This window comes from Trichechus manatus, unplaced genomic scaffold, assembly GCF_000243295.1.
Source record: "Trichechus manatus latirostris isolate Lorelei unplaced genomic scaffold, TriManLat1.0 scaffold00133, whole genome shotgun sequence".
Lineage (NCBI taxonomy): Eukaryota > Metazoa > Chordata > Mammalia > Sirenia > Trichechidae > Trichechus > Trichechus manatus.
In genome coordinates this window covers 3,874,281-3,891,518 of record NW_004444069.1, presented here as the reverse complement: position 1 = coordinate 3,891,518, position 17,238 = coordinate 3,874,281, and the positions used below count along the sequence as shown (strand labels likewise).

At 42.0% G+C, this 17,238-nt stretch overlaps 1 protein-coding gene across 1 annotated transcript in view; it reads right to left on the bottom strand.

Annotated features, from left to right (window-relative positions):
* PER3 (period circadian regulator 3) overlaps positions 1-16,349 on the bottom strand; it is a 72,436-nt gene extending 56,087 nt beyond the window's left edge. Inside the window, exons 1-7 of the mRNA XM_023739377.1 lie at positions 15,702-16,349; positions 14,937-15,082; positions 13,997-14,112; positions 12,579-12,780; positions 4,350-4,401; positions 2,852-2,991; positions 881-959 (exon numbers count right to left, since the gene is read on the bottom strand). Of these exons, the coding sequence (XP_023595145.1) occupies positions 881-959; positions 2,852-2,991; positions 4,350-4,401; positions 12,579-12,780; positions 13,997-14,112; positions 14,937-15,082; positions 15,702-15,880 (914 nt within the window). The 5' untranslated portion in view covers positions 15,881-16,349. The remainder of the gene's footprint in view (positions 1-880; positions 960-2,851; positions 2,992-4,349; positions 4,402-12,578; positions 12,781-13,996; positions 14,113-14,936; positions 15,083-15,701) is intronic.
* Between the last annotated feature and the right edge of the window lie 889 nt (positions 16,350-17,238).

The following is a 17,238-nucleotide window of genomic DNA, read 5'->3' as shown; positions in this document are numbered from 1 at the left end:
GATGGGCACCTACGTTGTTTCCATTGTTTTGCTATTGTGAACAATGCTGCCATGAACATAGGTGTGCATATGTCTATTCGAGTGACGACTCTTTAAATAAGACTACTTTAATGCCAGAAAACAAGAAGGAAGTTAAAGAGAAAGAATACTCTTTTAAATTAATCTAGCGTTATGAAAAAAATCTGCCCTTTTCTTTTTTCTTCCTTTCTTGCTTCCTCTCTACCCCCTACTTCACAATGATTAAAAACGTCATCATAAACTAGTGTGGAACCGCTGATCTAGTGGAAATGACACTGGAGTAGGTGCCAGGAGACCAATGTCTTCGCCCCAGTTTGAGGGAAATTACATACTATGTGAACTCTCGGCAAATTGGCCCAGGTTCCTTGCCTTCTTCTGTAAAACGGAATAACCCCTGACCTACCTACAGGAGCAGACTGCTGTTAAATAAACTATGAGAGCTTGTAAATTACTCCGAGAACATGAACATGCAAGATACCATGTATATCCAAAATTTATACAACACAAATAAATTTCAATGTCACTAACAAAAACCAAATAGGCAAATGAGTTGATGTCAGCTATATACTATAAAACCAAACTCGCTGCCATCGAGTCGATTCTGACTTACAGCGACCCTACAGGACAGAGTAGAACTGCCCCCATAGTTTCCAAGGCTGTAATCTTTATGGGAGCAGACTGCCACATCTTTCTCCCACGGAGTGGCTGGTGGGTTCTAACCACTGACTTTTCAGTTAGCAGCTGAGCACTTTAACCACTGCGCCACCAGAGCTTCTCATATACTATAGAAGTAAACTTTTTTATATTATTTATTTATTTATTTCCAGAAACATATTTCTTTTAGCCTTAAAGAAGTACTTACCTTTCATCTACTTCAAGAAAAACACACCCTGGGGTATGTGTTGTGGTAAAAATTCTTTTATCCACTGGGATTCGAGGAGCTAAGAAAAACACAGACCCATTTAAAGGCAAATATCTAGTTAATCTTTCACTTAACTACCCACGGAACATTTAAAAACGGGAACAAAGCCTCTACATTAAATAGTAGAAACTTCACTTAGGGGACTGGCCTTAGAGCAGCCGAAACTACAGCTGACAATGATTTTCATTAGTAACCACCTTTGAGTTAGGTCAAAATGTGATGTTTGCTAAAGTTAACTTTAAACAGAAAAGCCTGTGCACACTGAAGAGCTAGTCTTCTCATCACAAATAAAGTCAAAGCTGAAGTAAATTAAAGTTCAGGACTAACAAGTTTAGTTGTATTTCATGGCTGTCCATAACTAAACACACAAAAGGGTTTGAGATGTCACTTAGTACTCTATGGACATTTTTAATTTGTGTAATAAAACTGATACAGTAAGTTCTGCTATAATGCTTGTTTTGAAAATGCAACTCTGCTCCCAAGTGACTGATTTATTAGGGAACAAGTCGAGTATAGTACGAATTTCATGTTTGCTTACGCACAGCTGCGAGAAACACTAGGCGTAGGCAGAAAACAGCACCCAGCCAAACAGAACCGCTTAGCAGTACACAAAACACACACATATGCACACTTCAAACATCTACCCACTACCTCAGTTCACATGTGCTGTGAGCCACACCCATCTCTATCTGGGGATAGAACATTCCATCTGATTTCAGATAACCTTCCACTACTCACCATAACGCAGAAGCCGCAACCCTCCCAGCACCCACTTCCACAAACTTCAAGTCTTTTCCAAGGTACAGTAACATATTTACTGTAGTTTTCATGTACTTCTTTAAGCATTCAATGATTCTAAAACTGTGCTACCACTTTTATTAGATTCCTAGCCTTTACTTTTAGTATTTATTTTTTTAATATTTGATTGCATTATCAGCGAAGGTTTACGTAGCAGTTTAGGTTCCCCTTCAACAATTTCTTCACAAGTTGTTCAGTGACATTGGTTTATTCTTCACAATGCATGAACGTTCTCATTATTTGCATTCTGGTTGTTCTGTTTCCATTAATCTTTGTTTTAAAGTAATTGTTGAACCTATTTTTTTTTTTTTTTAATGTGTCACTGACAAAAGTTTTTGAGTGTTGTGCCCCTAAACCCATTTGTAACATAAGCCTTGTGGTTTTTTATTGTGTGATTTCTGCATAAGGCGGTGATTTTTAAGAAAGCCTATGTCTGAAATTACTAATTTCAAATCATGAATGCAAGCTGCTTATGTATTGATATGTGAATTTAGAAACGTAGTTCCGCCGTTAGAAGATATGAACTATAGTTTTTACTCAGGGGGTTTCAAAATACTTTAAAAACATAAATTCGCTCTTGTGACCTCTGTGAAACACTTCCAATACTCTTATTTCACATGAAACAGAAGCAAAAGGCCACATGACAGGTCACCAGGAAAGAAAGTGTTGGAGGACCGCATATCCAGCACCAGGTCCCATGCTCAGATCATTAGGCCATGCTGTCCTTAAACGAGATGACTGTTGGCTGCATGGAGAATCCAGGTCAATAAATAAGAACCACCAGTTGCCATCAAGTCAACTTCAACTCATGGCAACCCCGTGTGTGTCAGAGAAGAACGGTGCTCCATAGGGTTTTCAATGGCTGATTTTTCAAAAGCAGATCGCCAGGCTTTTCTTCTGAGGCACCTCAGGGTGGACCTGAACCTCCAACCTCTTGGCTAGCAGCCGAGCGTGTTAAAAATCAGTTTAAAAGGCCTAAAGTATTCAGGGGACAATGTGAAGGCTCAAGCTGTTTTCTGGTTCTATGACTGCACTGAGCAGGCTTTCCCAGGTTCCTATCTGCTGTGCTGGCATTTCTACATCTTTATCAGAAAGCAGAGATGCCAGACTCACCTTCATAACCAGAGTGAATCTTCTCAACCAGCATGAGATAGCAAGGCTCAGCCCCTGGCTGGGTGGGACTATGCACGTGAATCAAATAGGGGATAATCCGGAACGGGCAATAGTTCTCTTGCTCTCCGCCTTCACCGCCACTGAAGAAATTAAAAATGATTAGGACTGGTCTCAAGGCACACCACCGGCCCAATGTAAAGGAAGCCGGGGGAAATGTTTTAATGGTAATTTCCTAGAGAACAGTATCCAAATCTAAAATGTTTAAACACATTTGTTTTCAGAAGAAGGGAAATGTTGCTTTAAATGTTCCCCAATACCCAAGGGCAATTACTCCTTGATTATTCAGTGCAGAAGAGATCCTATATGGACGACTGTGAGTGTGAAGATGGACATTTCTGTGACTTTTTTCCTGACCTAAACTACTACTAAGACTCTTCTGCTTGCAGAATCAGATCAGGCAGAATCATCTGTCTTATCTCCTACGTCTAAATCAAGTGCCACAAGACTGAAAACTGGATCCTTTCCCTTCACAGCCCCGATCACTCTACCAGCCACTTCTCAGCCGTCCCTCTCTAGACTCTCTCTTTCCAGGAACTAAGTTAGTCTCAGCTTCAACTACCGCCTTGACTGTACTGGCATAGGCCCTGTACATGGTTCAGCACTCCATAAAAGCGCTGGCTAAGGAGAGAAGAAGGGGTACACTCCAGCCCACCAAGAGGAAAGTAGGGGCTACACTGCAGCCCACCAAACTGGCCCATGGCACAGACAGAGCACCACCTTCTGACTCTCACAGAGGATCCCCAGGAAGGCGCACCCTGACTGCTCACCATGAAGCTCCTCACCTGGTTTTATCGCTCCAGCTGCCAAGAGGGATTTTCAACAAATTCTATGGAGTCTCTGACTAATTCAAGACAAGAATTTTTCTCTTCTCTAAATATCTACAGCCGTTAGTAACTTCAATACTGATGTTGGCAATCATATTGTCATTTTAAAAACATTTTTTCTGTTTATTTTGAAAGCAAGATGAATATATTACAGTGAATTCAGAAGAGAAAAAAATCACTACTAATCCTACTCTAAAGCAGCAACTGTTAAAATTTTAGCCCATTTTCTTCTAGTTCACTGTTTCTGAACAGTTTAAATCCTTCTTATAAATATAAAATTTTTAAAAATTAAACTGAAAAACAAAAAGCAAACAAAAACTGAAGAGCCTAAAACAATGGTCATTTTAAAGTGTACTTAACACCCAGTAATTCTCATATGCCCCTAGGTTAAAAACTGTCTTTCTGATCTTTATTCCTATTGCTTTATCGTCTCATTTTCTTCTGAGTATATGTATCTTCTCTTCCAGAGAATACAAACTCTTTGTGGCAAGATCTCAGTCTTATCTTCTGTATCCACAACTAAACTTAGTTGAAAATAAAACAATTGAAATAACTGCTAAGTAAAATCAGAGCATAAACCACTGTTTCTGGCCACCACAAATTACAATACTTACCGGATTCTGCAGAAAAAGGATTTCACAGGAGCAAATTCGTACCGTGAGGCTGCTGGGGACAGAAACAAATTGTTAATCACCCCGTCCCAGAGAGGGAAGGAGGAGCAGCATTTCCTCAGGGAAACAATGTTCCACTGTTACCAAAGAACAACCCTTTGGTGACCCAATTATTTTCTGCTTTGAATTTTCTGTTGATACCATGTGTTTTCACTAACACAGAACGTATGCTGATTAAAAGACCAAGTCAGAATCTTGTTACGAATTACGGATTTTGATATCCATTATCTGAGATCACGTATGTCCCAGCAGACCCGGGATGTCGTGAACCCTGCCAATATGAGGCAATGATAAAATCGTCTTTTTTTATTTTTTTTATTTTATTTCTTGAAAATTTGCAAAACATGAGGTAAACATAAAGGCACCTTCAGTGACTGCACATAAGTTTTATTCTAGTCTTCTTCACCTTTTTATTATTTTTCATGAAACTTTTCAAAACATGGTACAATGCATTCTTCTTTACTGCAAAAGCAGTACTTACAGCCCAAATAAATAAAGTCAAGGAATGTTTTATCTCAGGAAAATTACCACTATAATGCATTCTTCATTACTGCAAAAGCAGTACTTACAGGCCAAATAAATAAAACTAAAGGAAATTGAATCTAAGGAAAATTACCACTATCGTGTATTCTTCGTTATAACAAAAGCAGTACTAACAGCTAAGACGCAGAAGCAGCTGCCCTGGAATACTGCAGAACTACTCACAGTGGTGCATTCCACTTGCTACATGTGGAAGCAATGACTGGATCCCAAAACTGAATACAGGGTAACAATAACTTATAGGAGTTCCAGTCTTTTGAAAAGTATCACTGCAACGCAGTATTCCTTATTGTAAAGGCATTATTTACTGTTAAGAAGCTAGAAAAGCAGGGAGCCAGTAACACCTGGAAACAATAAAGGGCATCAAAGAGAAAATGGCCACTACAAGTGAATGAAGAGTGGGATTAGCTTATTCTTGCGATAAGTACATTCTCACGAGAACAAAGTAACTGCGTAACATAGTGAGGAGGCTTCTCACAAAAATATAAGCAAACCTGTTAAAAGTTTAGAGAACTCACACATTCAGGAGTCATCACCTAGGACAACGCTCATTCTGCACAAAAATGAGGCTCCAACTCAGGGTTCTTGAGTTTCACGCATTTCAAAATGTTCCCACCTTGAGATTAAACGCATTAAAATCAGGCTACCTCCTTCCCAATGAACCCCAGAGGCATAAAAAGTGGTTGGGATACCGTTTGTCATGGGTTACCAAAGGGATAAACTATCTTCTTAAGATAAAAGTGCTCTTGATTAAAATAGAACTCTTCTCCTTCACTTTTAGGGCTTCACATTCTATATTCCCAAGGGCTTTCGTATTACGCAGTAACCCTCAGGTAAAAAAAAAAAAAAAAAATGAAGTTTCTGATTTATAGCTTTCCCTATAATCCTTTCCATATTTCTATGTTATTGTTGTGTGCTATCGAGTGCATTCAACTCATAGTGACCCTATACAATGGAGCAGACTGTAGGGTTTTTAAGACTGTAATCTTTATGGGATCAGATCACCAGGTTTTTTCTCCCATAGAGCCGCTGGTGGGTTCTAACTGCAGGCCTTTCAGTTAGCATCCTAGCACTTAATCATTACACCACTAAAGCTCCTCCATATTTCTAAAACTGCCCATACTTATTATCTCAAACACCAATGTAATAATCTTTTGACACAACCATTATTTTGGCAATAATGTAACTTTTCTCAACAACTGGGAATTTAGATTTTAGCTATGATACATAATTTTTTTTCCTTCCCCTTTACATTCTTGCTTTGGATAAAATTGCGTTCCTAGGTTAAAAGACATGATCCTTTCACGACTCTCATCATGTACTGGCAAACTAATCTCCAGAAGACTGTACCCGTTATCTGCAGTGTCATTATTATTTTAATGTTTTCTCACAACCCTGATGTCACTGGTTTGCACCAATCTTACTGATTTTTGGTAGCTCTGGTGTGAGGTGAGTGGTTAAAGCACCCAGCTGCCAACTGAAAGGTCAGACGTTCGAACCCACCAGCCGATCTGTAGTAGAAAGATGTGGCAGTCTGCTTCCGTAAAGATTTACAGCCTTGGAAATCCTAAGGGGCAGTTCTCTTCTGTCCTACAGGGTTGCTATGAGTCGGAATTGACTCGATGGCAATGGGTTCGGTGTTTTTTGTTTTTTTTGGTGTGAGGCAGCAATTCAGAACTGTTGAAACTTGCCTTTAAAGATAGGGGCGAAACCTTTTTCCAAGAGCTCATTAGCTACCCATATGGCCTCTGGTTAGAGCTCTGGGTAGCTATCTTACGGGCACTGGTTCACTGGAGAGGAAGGTCCTTAATTACAGGAACCAAGGAAAACTGTGAGATGTTTAATAAACATACACTGAAGGCACTATAAACAACAAGAATCTTAAACAACTAAGATACTGGATACAGCTCAGGTCTAGTACTTCTGGAGGAAGGATTATGGAAAGAATCAGAAAAAGGCCTTTTGAATGACTAAGGAAAATGTACATGATTCTAAAAGATACTTCAGTTTAAGAATAAAGGAACCAGGGATCAAAGTACCGCAGTTTATGAAAGTGAGAGAGTTACAGTCTCAGAGTTCTGGAACCAGAATATAATTCTTACAGTGTGTCTGTGAAAAATAAATGGAAGAATAACCTTATAAGGTGAGCTTAAGGAATTATTTACTGTAAGGCATGCTACAGTTTTAACACAGAAATAGCTTCAGTAAAGGCTTAAATAAACTCATGGAGGAATTAAGGCAAGAAAAGGACTTTTCAAAAATATCCTTAATTTTCTGAGATCATTTTAGAGAAGGGAACTACACCTTCCTACAAAATAATTTGTTGGCACAGCTTTCAATCTTTCAAACATATGCCTTCATTTGATTATGGCTTCCCTATTTTAAAGCTGGAGTCCCTGGGTGATGCAAACAGCTAACGCACTCAGCTACTAACCGAAAGTTTGGAGGTTCGAGTCCACCCAGAGGTGCTTGGGAAGAAAGGCCTATTTCTGAAATGTCACAGCCTTGAAAACCCTATGGAGCACAGTTCTAAACCGACACAGTGGGAATCTACTCTATGGCAGCTTTTTTTTTCATTTTAAAGCTAGAGTTGCAGGCAGTCCTGCAGTTGGGAGACTTCTCTACTTTGAGAGTAGTGGCTGAGAGCAGGGCTCTGGATTCTGACTGCCTCAGTGTGACTGCAGGTGAGTCACCCAGCTCTGTGCCTCAGTGACAGTGGCAGCTCCTGGCTTCAGGAGCAACCCTGGCTGAAAGCCGCAGCTGCGGCCCCTCTGCATCCGCCACTGCTTGCATCATGCTTCCCATGGCGGCTCCCAGCCGGTGCCTGTGCATAGGGGTACTAAGACAGGAACATTTTGGACGCCTACAATGCATGACTTTGGCTCCTGGATTTTCCCTGGGCTTCCTAGCCTAGCTGTTCTTTCAACTGGGCTGTAGTCAAGAGGTTTCCTCCCCTCCTTCCTTCTCCCCACTTCCAGACTGTCCTTCCTCCCTGCCCCCTTCCTTCCTTCTCCTGCCAGGGTGTCCTCCTCCCTGCCCCCTTCCTTCCCTCTTCTTCCAGACTGTTCTTCCTCTCTGCCCCCTTCCTCCCCCTCCTTCCAGGCTGTCCTTCCTCCCTGCTTCCCCACTTCCAGGGTGTCCTTCCTCTCCCTCCTCCCTCCCTTCTCTCTACTTCCGTGGTATCCTTCCTCCCCCTTCCCCTCCCCTCCCTTCTCTCTCCTTCCAAGCTGTCCTTCCTCCCTCCCTCCCTCCCCTCACTCTCCTTGCAGGGTATCCTTCCTCCCCCACCCCCTTCCATCTTTCTCCTTCCAGGGTGTCAGATCTGCACTATGGTCTGAAGACACTTCCCACCCCTCCTACTCCCTCCCTCAAGGCATCTCTTGCACATCTACTCCCATCTTGGTATTTGCTTCCTGGTAGACCCAAACTAACACAGTTACCTTATCTGTGAAATGAGGGTAATAACAGTACCTACACCCCACAATGTTAACTGTAAAAATGAAACTATTCAGTCTATGTGAAACATTAAGAACACTCCCTAGCAAATAATAACAACTCAAAAGATGATACTGATTAATATTATCCTTTTCGTTTATAAACCAAAACCAAACCAGCTGCTGGGGAGTCAATTCCAACTCATGGCAACCCCACGTGTATCAGATGAACTGTGCTCAACAGGGTTTTGAATGGCTAATTTTTCAGAAGCAGATCACCAGGCCTTTCTTCTGAGGCACCTCTGAGTGGACTCAAACCTCCAACTTTCCAGTTAGCAGTCAAGCACATTAACTGTCTGCACTACCTAGGGACTCCTTCATGTTTACAGAAAGCTCCAACTACCTACAGTGCTTTCCCAGCATGGGCTTGTTTGATTCTCACAGCAACCCTGTACTCGTAGGCTGGTCAGAAGCTATCATTCCTATTTCACAAAGAGAAGCCAAGTGACTCCCAAGGTTAATCAAGGGACAGAACTCAGTTTAAAACTCAGACCTTCAGATTCCTAGTTTATGATACTTTGTGCACAGAAAATACTGTAAATGTACTATGACGTAAACTTGCTTACACCATTTATACATCACATCAGGTACCTGAATTTCCACTGCCTTCGCCGGGAGTCTCATAACACATGGAGCAAGGCTATGTTATCTCAGCTTCCACCCACCTGAGCCCCGAAGAACTAGATGGTGCCCGGCTACCACCACTGACCGCTCTGACAGGGAACACAATAGAGGGTTTCAGACAGAGTGAGCAAAAAATTTAGGACAAAATTCAAATGCACAAAAAAAGGCCAGACTTACTGGTCTGATAGAGACTGGAGGAATCCCTGAGACTACGGCCCCCCTGACACTCTTCTAACTCAGAACTGAAGCAATTCCTGAAGTTCACCTTTCAGACAAAGATTAGACAGGCCTATAAAACAAACAATAACACACATAAAGAACATGTTTCTTACATCAGTCAAGTATACGGGACCAAATGGGCAACACCGCCCAAAAGCAAAGATGAAAAGGCAGGAAAGGACAGGAAAGCTGGACGAATGAAAACAGGGAAACTGGTGGTGAAAAGGAGGAGAGTGTTGACACACTGCGGGATTACAACCAATGTCACAAAACAATCTGTGTATAAATTTTTGAATAAGAAACTAATTTGTTCTGTAAACTTTCATCTAAAGCACATTAAAATTTAAAAAAAAAAGATGTGAACAACCAATTAGTACAAATTAAAACTAAAAATAGAAATCACACCCACTAGAGTGACTAAATTTAAAAAGACTAACTATACTGTTATGGACTGAATTGTGTCCCCTCAAAACTAATGCTGAAGTCCTAACCGCTGGTACCTGTGCACGCGATCTTGTTTGGAAGTAGGGTCTCTGAAGATGTTACCAGTTAACATGAGGTCATACACGAGTAGGGAGGGTCCTAATCTGAATGATGCCCTTGTAAAAATGGAGAAGAGATACAGACAGATGGAGGGAAGACAGCCATGAGGATGGAGTTATGCTGAAAGTGAGAGCCAAGGAACACCTGAGGCTACCAAAAGCTGACAAAGAATCTTCCCCGAGAGCCTTCAGAAAGATGGTGGCCCCATGACACTGAGTTTGGACTACTAGCCTCCCGTACTGTGAGACGATAATTTCTGTTCTTGCAAAAGTAAGAGAGAGAGAGAGGAACAGAAGCTGAAAGAAACAAGAATCTTCCCCCAGAGTCAGTGCCTTGAATTCGGACTTCTAGCCTCCTGAACTGTGAGAAAATAAATTTCTGTTCTTCAAAGCCAAAAAAAAAACCCCATGTGATCTCACACAGCAAATGTGAGCCCATTATGCATTTCAATAGCAAGGCTGTGTGTGTTCTAAATAAATAGTGGTCAGATCCTTCTGAAAGGTCCATACTACAAGATTAAACTGAAACATGTTTTAATACAAGGCCAAAGGCCGGCCATAACTGAGCACATAGCTGCCCATGTCCTTAATGTTCTGTGAGCTCAAAGGAAGGGTTGTTGTTGCTGTTGTTAGTTGCTGTCAAGTTGCCTCCAACTCATAGGGACCCCACGTATAACCGAAGGAAACGGTGCCTGGTCCTTCACCATCTTCATGATCACTGGTATGCTCAATCCATGGTTGTGGCCTCTGTGTATTCTGAGTGCCTTCCAACCTAGAAGGCTCTTCTTCTAGCACTACATTGGACAATACTCTCTTATAATCTATATGGCTTTCATTGGTTAACTTTTGGAAGTAGATCGTCAGGCCTTTCTTCCTAGTCCATCTTTGTTTAGAAGCTCTGCTGAAACCTGTCCACCATAAGCGACCCTGCTGGTATTTGAAATACCGGTGGCATAGCTTCCAGCATCACAGCAACACACAAGCCACCACAGTATGACAAACTGACAGACAGGTGGTGGAGACAAAAGGGCAGAAGGAGGTAACAAGGGTACAGCTTAGAAATGGCATGGAGCTAACCAACTGCCCCCAATGCGAGTCTGAATCCTTGAAATGTACAGGCAAAAGTACAATATAAGGATAAACTGGATTCCGTAGTCTTATGGAGTAAGTAAATTTTGAGGTACAACAGGCAATAATTTCAGGGCATATTAAGTTTTTGCACGAGAAGGAAAATATCAGGGTGGTTATCAGTAATTAGCAAAGATAAAAAGGTTGGAAAGACAAGACAGGGACTATACAGGCAATGCTGAAGGAAAAATACCTGGCATGAATGTGAAAGAGTGGGCAAACAGTCTTATCAGGTGTCTGTCCTGCTCAGAGCAGTATCTCAACATCTAGAATAGTTCCTGGCCAATAGTGATTATTGAACGAATGTTTATGGAATGAGTAAGTGACTAAATGAAAGCGGAAGAACAAACATGGACAGTTAAAGAATGGGAAAATGTGCTCAGGAAAGAGGAAGAGAAATGAAATCAGTATTTTTGAATGATGGGAAAAGGAGAGATGAGGAAGCTAGAAGACAAGGACAACATAGGTACATTTGCTAAAGTTTATAATAAAAAAAGTACAAAAAAGGTCAGGCAAAGGTCTATAATTGGAAAAAGAAGGATGCAAGACTGCTCTTCACTAAATTAAGTGCTGGATTAAAAAATTAAGAGAAGCAGGCTCAGAATGAAAGAGAAGGCCATAAACTCTTTGACAGGTCACAAAGAATACGAACTAAGTAATAAAGGATGACTTAAAACAAAAATACTTACTTAAGGATCACAAAGACTGGACTGAATGTCACAAAGAAAATTCTGAATAGGCATCTCTGGTACAGAAATAAGCATATCTTTCAGAAGAAAAACAAAGTAATGAGATTGATGAACTTTTACGAGCAAGAAAAACTGGAAAAGGGAGCTAACCATTAGAATTTCATCTGCAAAGTAAAATCTAGTTTACAAAGGAATAGTGAAGTCAATATAGAAGGGAAAACATTTAATTTCACTAACTTAAAGGAAACAGGAGTCCCTGAGTGGTCCAAATGGTTAATACACTTGGCTGCTAACCAAAAGACTGGAGGTTCAAATCTACCCAGAGGTGCTGCATAAAAAATGCCTGGAGATCTCCTTCCAAAAAATCCGCCATTATCAGCCCTATGGAGTATAGTTTTACTCTGACATACATGGGATGGGGCTGCCATGAGTAGGAATTGACTGAACAGCAACTGGCTTTTTCCACAGGAAACTGAGCGTTGATATTGATTATACTGCTGTGCAATGTGCTGGTGACCACATCATAGTTAGACGCTTGGCCGCTAACCGAAAAGTTGGTGGTTCGAACCCACCAGCTGCTCTTCGGGAGAAAGATGTGGCAATCTGGCTCCGTAAAGATTACAGCCTAGAAAGCCCTATGGGGCAGTTGTACCCTGTCCTATAGGGTTGCTATAAGTTGGAGTCGACTCGATGGCAATGGGTTTGTTTGGTTTTGGTTAACCTATGCAATTAACCTGACTAACATCAAAACACATTTATTGGATCTTTACGTTATTACAAGCAATTACAAAGCTTTTCACTACATTTCGGCTTTTTTCTTTTAAGAAATAAGTAAAATCATATCGTTTACATGTTCTAAATAGCGCATTAATTTATTATCTCCGGAAGAACGAAACTGATCTCTATGAGGCAAGATGAACATACTGGTGTCATTACCTCTTTGGGTCCAGTTGTTCCAGGAGGGAAGCTGGGCGTGGGCAGTGTGCGCGTAGAATACCCTCACATCTTGAGGGGCAAGCAGTTCAACAAAATGGGAAGACTCCAAGAAATCTTTTCTACAATTCAGGATTGAAGTAGCCTGTTCAGAAATGTGCACTAACCTTCCAGACAGAAATGAAAAAACTGCCGCAAAGGTGTCCTATGAAAAACATTTAAAATAAATGCAAATATTGAAATACTTCCTAGTTATATGCACTGGAAGGTAAATTGCTTCTAGAATTCTACCATGATTAATACTTTAAAACATACACACATACATCCTGTAATGGCAACAAAACTCCCAAAATAATTTTTTCCAACGTACTTCTTAAATATTATCAGAAAACTTGAGTTTTATCTTCTGAATGTTTGACTTCCATGCCAAAAAAATATATACGTACTAGCTCATTCTATAGCAACATACATATGTTATATAAACTCCCAATTCGTTCTTTGCAGGCTGTGCCTTACACACCTGGAACGACTGTCTTCTATTCATCAAGTGCAGATTTTGGGCTTCAAGACCAAGATCAAGATTCACCTCCTTCAAGAAGCTGTCCTTGACAAATTTCATTTCCTAAGAACCACTTTTCTAATTTGTTCCATTGGACATAAATGTAAAATATTTATAATCAGCCACTGTGTGTGTCCACTAGCACTGGCATAGGTTTCCTCTCTAGCTTTATTCTGAACCTCTTAAATGGCAAATGTTTTCTTAAACTTTTTCTTAAATCTCCATAGCACCTCCTACAGTACCTGGCACACACCAGATAATAAACATGCACTACTATAATCCTGGTGATAGCTCCTGTTCCCAAATGACAGCATCTTTAAGTTATAATTATGCTGAAGTCTAAACATAAAATCAAGTAAACTTCATCATTAACATAAAGCTTAATTATTCTGTCAATATGAAGAGAGTCAATATATACCAAACATCTCTTCCAAAATTTCATAAAAAATGGCAGCATCTCAACTCACCTGTTCTATAAAATCCAGTTGTTACAACTTGAAGTAGTAGATATTGGAACTAAGAATGATATAAATAGAAATGAACAATTCTGAGACTAGGATAAAACACAGGAAATTACTCTGCACTGTATGTGTTTGTTTCTTAATTTGAGAGAACTCAGGGATGGTAAGGACAGAAGCACCTCAGAATCAAAGCAAATCAACTACCTGATGTGCTGCTTCCTACATTTGGACGTGTTCTCTGTCAACAGAAGCAGAAACTACACAATGCCTCCTTAGCAACTTTCTCCTTTTGTTTACCTCAAACCGTGGTTATTGAAACTTTCAGTATTGAAAGTCTGCATCTAGAGAAGGCCCTTAGGAAAGTCACCCAGGTTGGTATGGCAAAATTCGTGAACTCTTACTGTGTTTTTGGAAGTGTGTTCTGAGGCGATAGTGGTCAGCTTCTCAAGACTGTACATGGTCACGTCTGCCTGAGGTGCTCCATTCTGACTGAGAATCTGGAAAAACTCACTGTTTGCTAAGAAACACAGGAAAAGAAACAGGTAGTCCAGTGGCAACAGTATCTTTAGGAAACCAATTTTATCACTCTTAAACCAGCTTATTTTTTCAGGACAAAGACACCTCAGTGTGTTTTCCTCAGAACCAGATCATTTTCTTCTTTCACCAAAAATATAGATAGCGGTGCAAACTTAAGATTCTGAGTTTCCTCAAACAAAAAAAAAAGTTCCTTATGAATTTAGCACTTTCTACATCACAAGGAACAAGATACATTTAACCTACTAAAACAAGGTGCTGAAACCCAAAATTCCAAATATACACACTTGTGCACACACATGTATAATTTTTTACGACAGAAACATTACCCCAGTATTCAGCATTATTTGCAGCCACAGAGGTTTGTGCTAAAGAGAATACGTACTTTATGAAATTCCCCCAAGAAAAAATGTCAGAGAGAAAAAGAAAAAAATTATTTACAATTGCTCATTTTTAATTTGGTAAATTCCTGATATATTATGATTGTATTTTACAACTATGTGTATGACAGGAAAATGTATATAATCAAACGTATTTTTTTCTAACACCAACAGAAGACAATACTCCTTTAAAAAGTTAATCTTCAAAATATTCTTATGCTAAACACTTAGCTCTTGCAACAAGCCAGCAAAATATTGCACATTTACTTAAGTATCCCTCAAATAAGGTTCTCCTGTTCTTAGTTTGAAAAAGACAGTAACAAAATCATTCATCATAAAAAGCTCAAACGATTTCTATGTGTAAAAACACACTGACAACTTCTCTGGGTGTATCTGTAGGACTGGCTCTTCCCTCCAGCTAGTTTACCTTGCACACTGTGTACACAGCGAAGGGCATAGTTGAGGGCATCTAGTGTGCTGGGTTTACTATGCCTCTCCGATGGGAAGTACTTTTTCATCTCCTGGACTACCATCATAACTTCTTCAGAAACTCTGATCCGATCCCGGTGTTTACTGTTAAGATAAAAAATAATAAACTCACACCTTCAATAATAACAGTCAACATTTATTGCACGCACACTTCGTGTCAGGCCATTTTCTAAATGCTTAACGTGCATCAACTCATTTAGTTCACAAGTTTATTAGTCCCAGGATGGTGCAAACAGCTAATGTGCTTGGTTGCTAACAGTAAGGTTGGAGGTTCGAGTCCATCCAGAAATGCCTCAGAAGAAAGGCCTGGCTATTTACATCCAAAAAATCAGCCACTGAAAATCACATGGAGCAGTTTTACTATGACACACAGGGGGTTGCCATGAGTCAGTCAACTCGACAGCACAGGCTAAAACAATTTTTACAGATAGGGAAACTGAGGCAAAGGAATGGGTAAATGTCAAACATCTTCCACTCATTCTCAACTCAGCTAAATTCTTCAACCACTTTTAATGTACTTCGGTACTCTTTGGCAATTTTCTCCATTTTCCCAGATCTTCTCATACTAATTTATCTGTGTCTCCTCCCAAACTTTTCCCTAAGCTTAAAAACAAAAGAATAAAATTATCGAAGCCCCGCTTTCCCTTTTACCAGGGAAGAACAACAAACAAATCAGGTTGTGAAATGAAAACAAAGTTGTCACCTGTTGCTGTTCTCCCCGTATTTCCTGGGCAGTTGGTAGTTTTGGCTCCACACCGCATCGGGTTTGGCTCCGAGGGACTCCTGCCCGCGGGGCAGGGGTCCTTCAAGTTCTTTGGGCTCGTTTTCCCCGGAGTCGCGAGCCTGACCGCGGGGCAGGTCCACACCTTCGCAGAGCTCCATCTCCTGCTCGGCGTCCCTCACGTCTGTCGCCTGCTTCTTGTTTATTTTGGAGCCCCAGACCGAAGTTTATTCCTCCTTTTGGTCCCTGCCATCGCGTTAGGGAAAGTGAGCTGTCATCACGCACGGGGTATTAATGATCTGTGGTCCCCTTAAAGCACTTATCTCTCAGTTTCCATAAAACCTTCCTGGGTGTTTGCACTGTAGCGGGTCCGGTCTAGGGGGACAACGGTGACAGATGCCCAGTGAAACATATGATCAGTGCCGGAGACAGGGTCCTCTAGGACTTGGGAGCCCCAGGGGAGGGGTCCTCCGCCCCCTGTCGCTGCACGAAGACTCCGGATTCACACAACTTTCCTCACTTCTGAAAAGTCGGCGCGCGCCAAGCACTGCACCGGAGAAAGTGGGTCCCGGGAACGAGCACAGTTCCGGGGCTGCGGCTCCCACAGCGGGCGCGCAGGGCACACTCACTGCACAGAGGCCGTCCGCCGAATGCTCACTTGCCCTGGCCGGCGCGCGCCGGTCTCGAGGCCCGCCGCGTGCCAGCGCCCGCGCCCCTTGCCGCCGCGTGACGGCGCCCCGCCCCTGGGCCGCGCGATAGGCCATCACCGCTAGCTGCGCGGGCCCCCATTGGCCTGGGGGGCGGGGCCCGACGCTGAGGCTCCCGGGTTACATAAACTAGGGCGAGTGGGGCGGGGGCGAAGGCCTCAGAACAGGTTACATAATACACGGGCGTAGGCTAAGAGCCGCTCTCGGCCAATCCCCGCAGGCCGGAACATGAGTGGGGGCGGGGTAGCCTGGAGGAAGCTCGGACAGTGGCAGTGATAGGGCACTGGAGCTGCCAGTCATGAGGGCGGGGAACCGGGCAGAGGGAGTGGGCGGGGTTGTCGCAGTCTCCATGTGAGAGTGAAGCTGGAAGGAGCGGTCTGGAGAGCTCTTCCCGGCATGGGGCCCAAGGCCACGGTTCCGCCCCTGAGGTTCGCAGACAGCCGTTGCAGTCCGAGAGGGAAGTGTTACGAACCCTGGAGAGGGGCGGCTGTTGGAATTAGGAGGCTACTAGAGCAGCCAGAAGAAGGAACTGGAAATCCCAGTGATTTCTCTGGGTTTTCTTCGGTTCCCATTATTTTCCTCCTCTTAACCTTCTTGCTTTCCCTCCGGCCAACTCCTTAGGTTAGTGGGCTTGGAAGGACCCGGCAGTATCATAGCCCTGGTGATTTTAAGAATTTACAAGCCTACTATGACTGAAAGGAGTCCCTGGGAGGCGCAAACAGCACTCAACTACCAACCAAAAGGTTGGCGGTTCAAACCCACCCACAGGCACTTGGGAAGACAGGCCCAGTGATCTGGTACCTAAAGGTCAC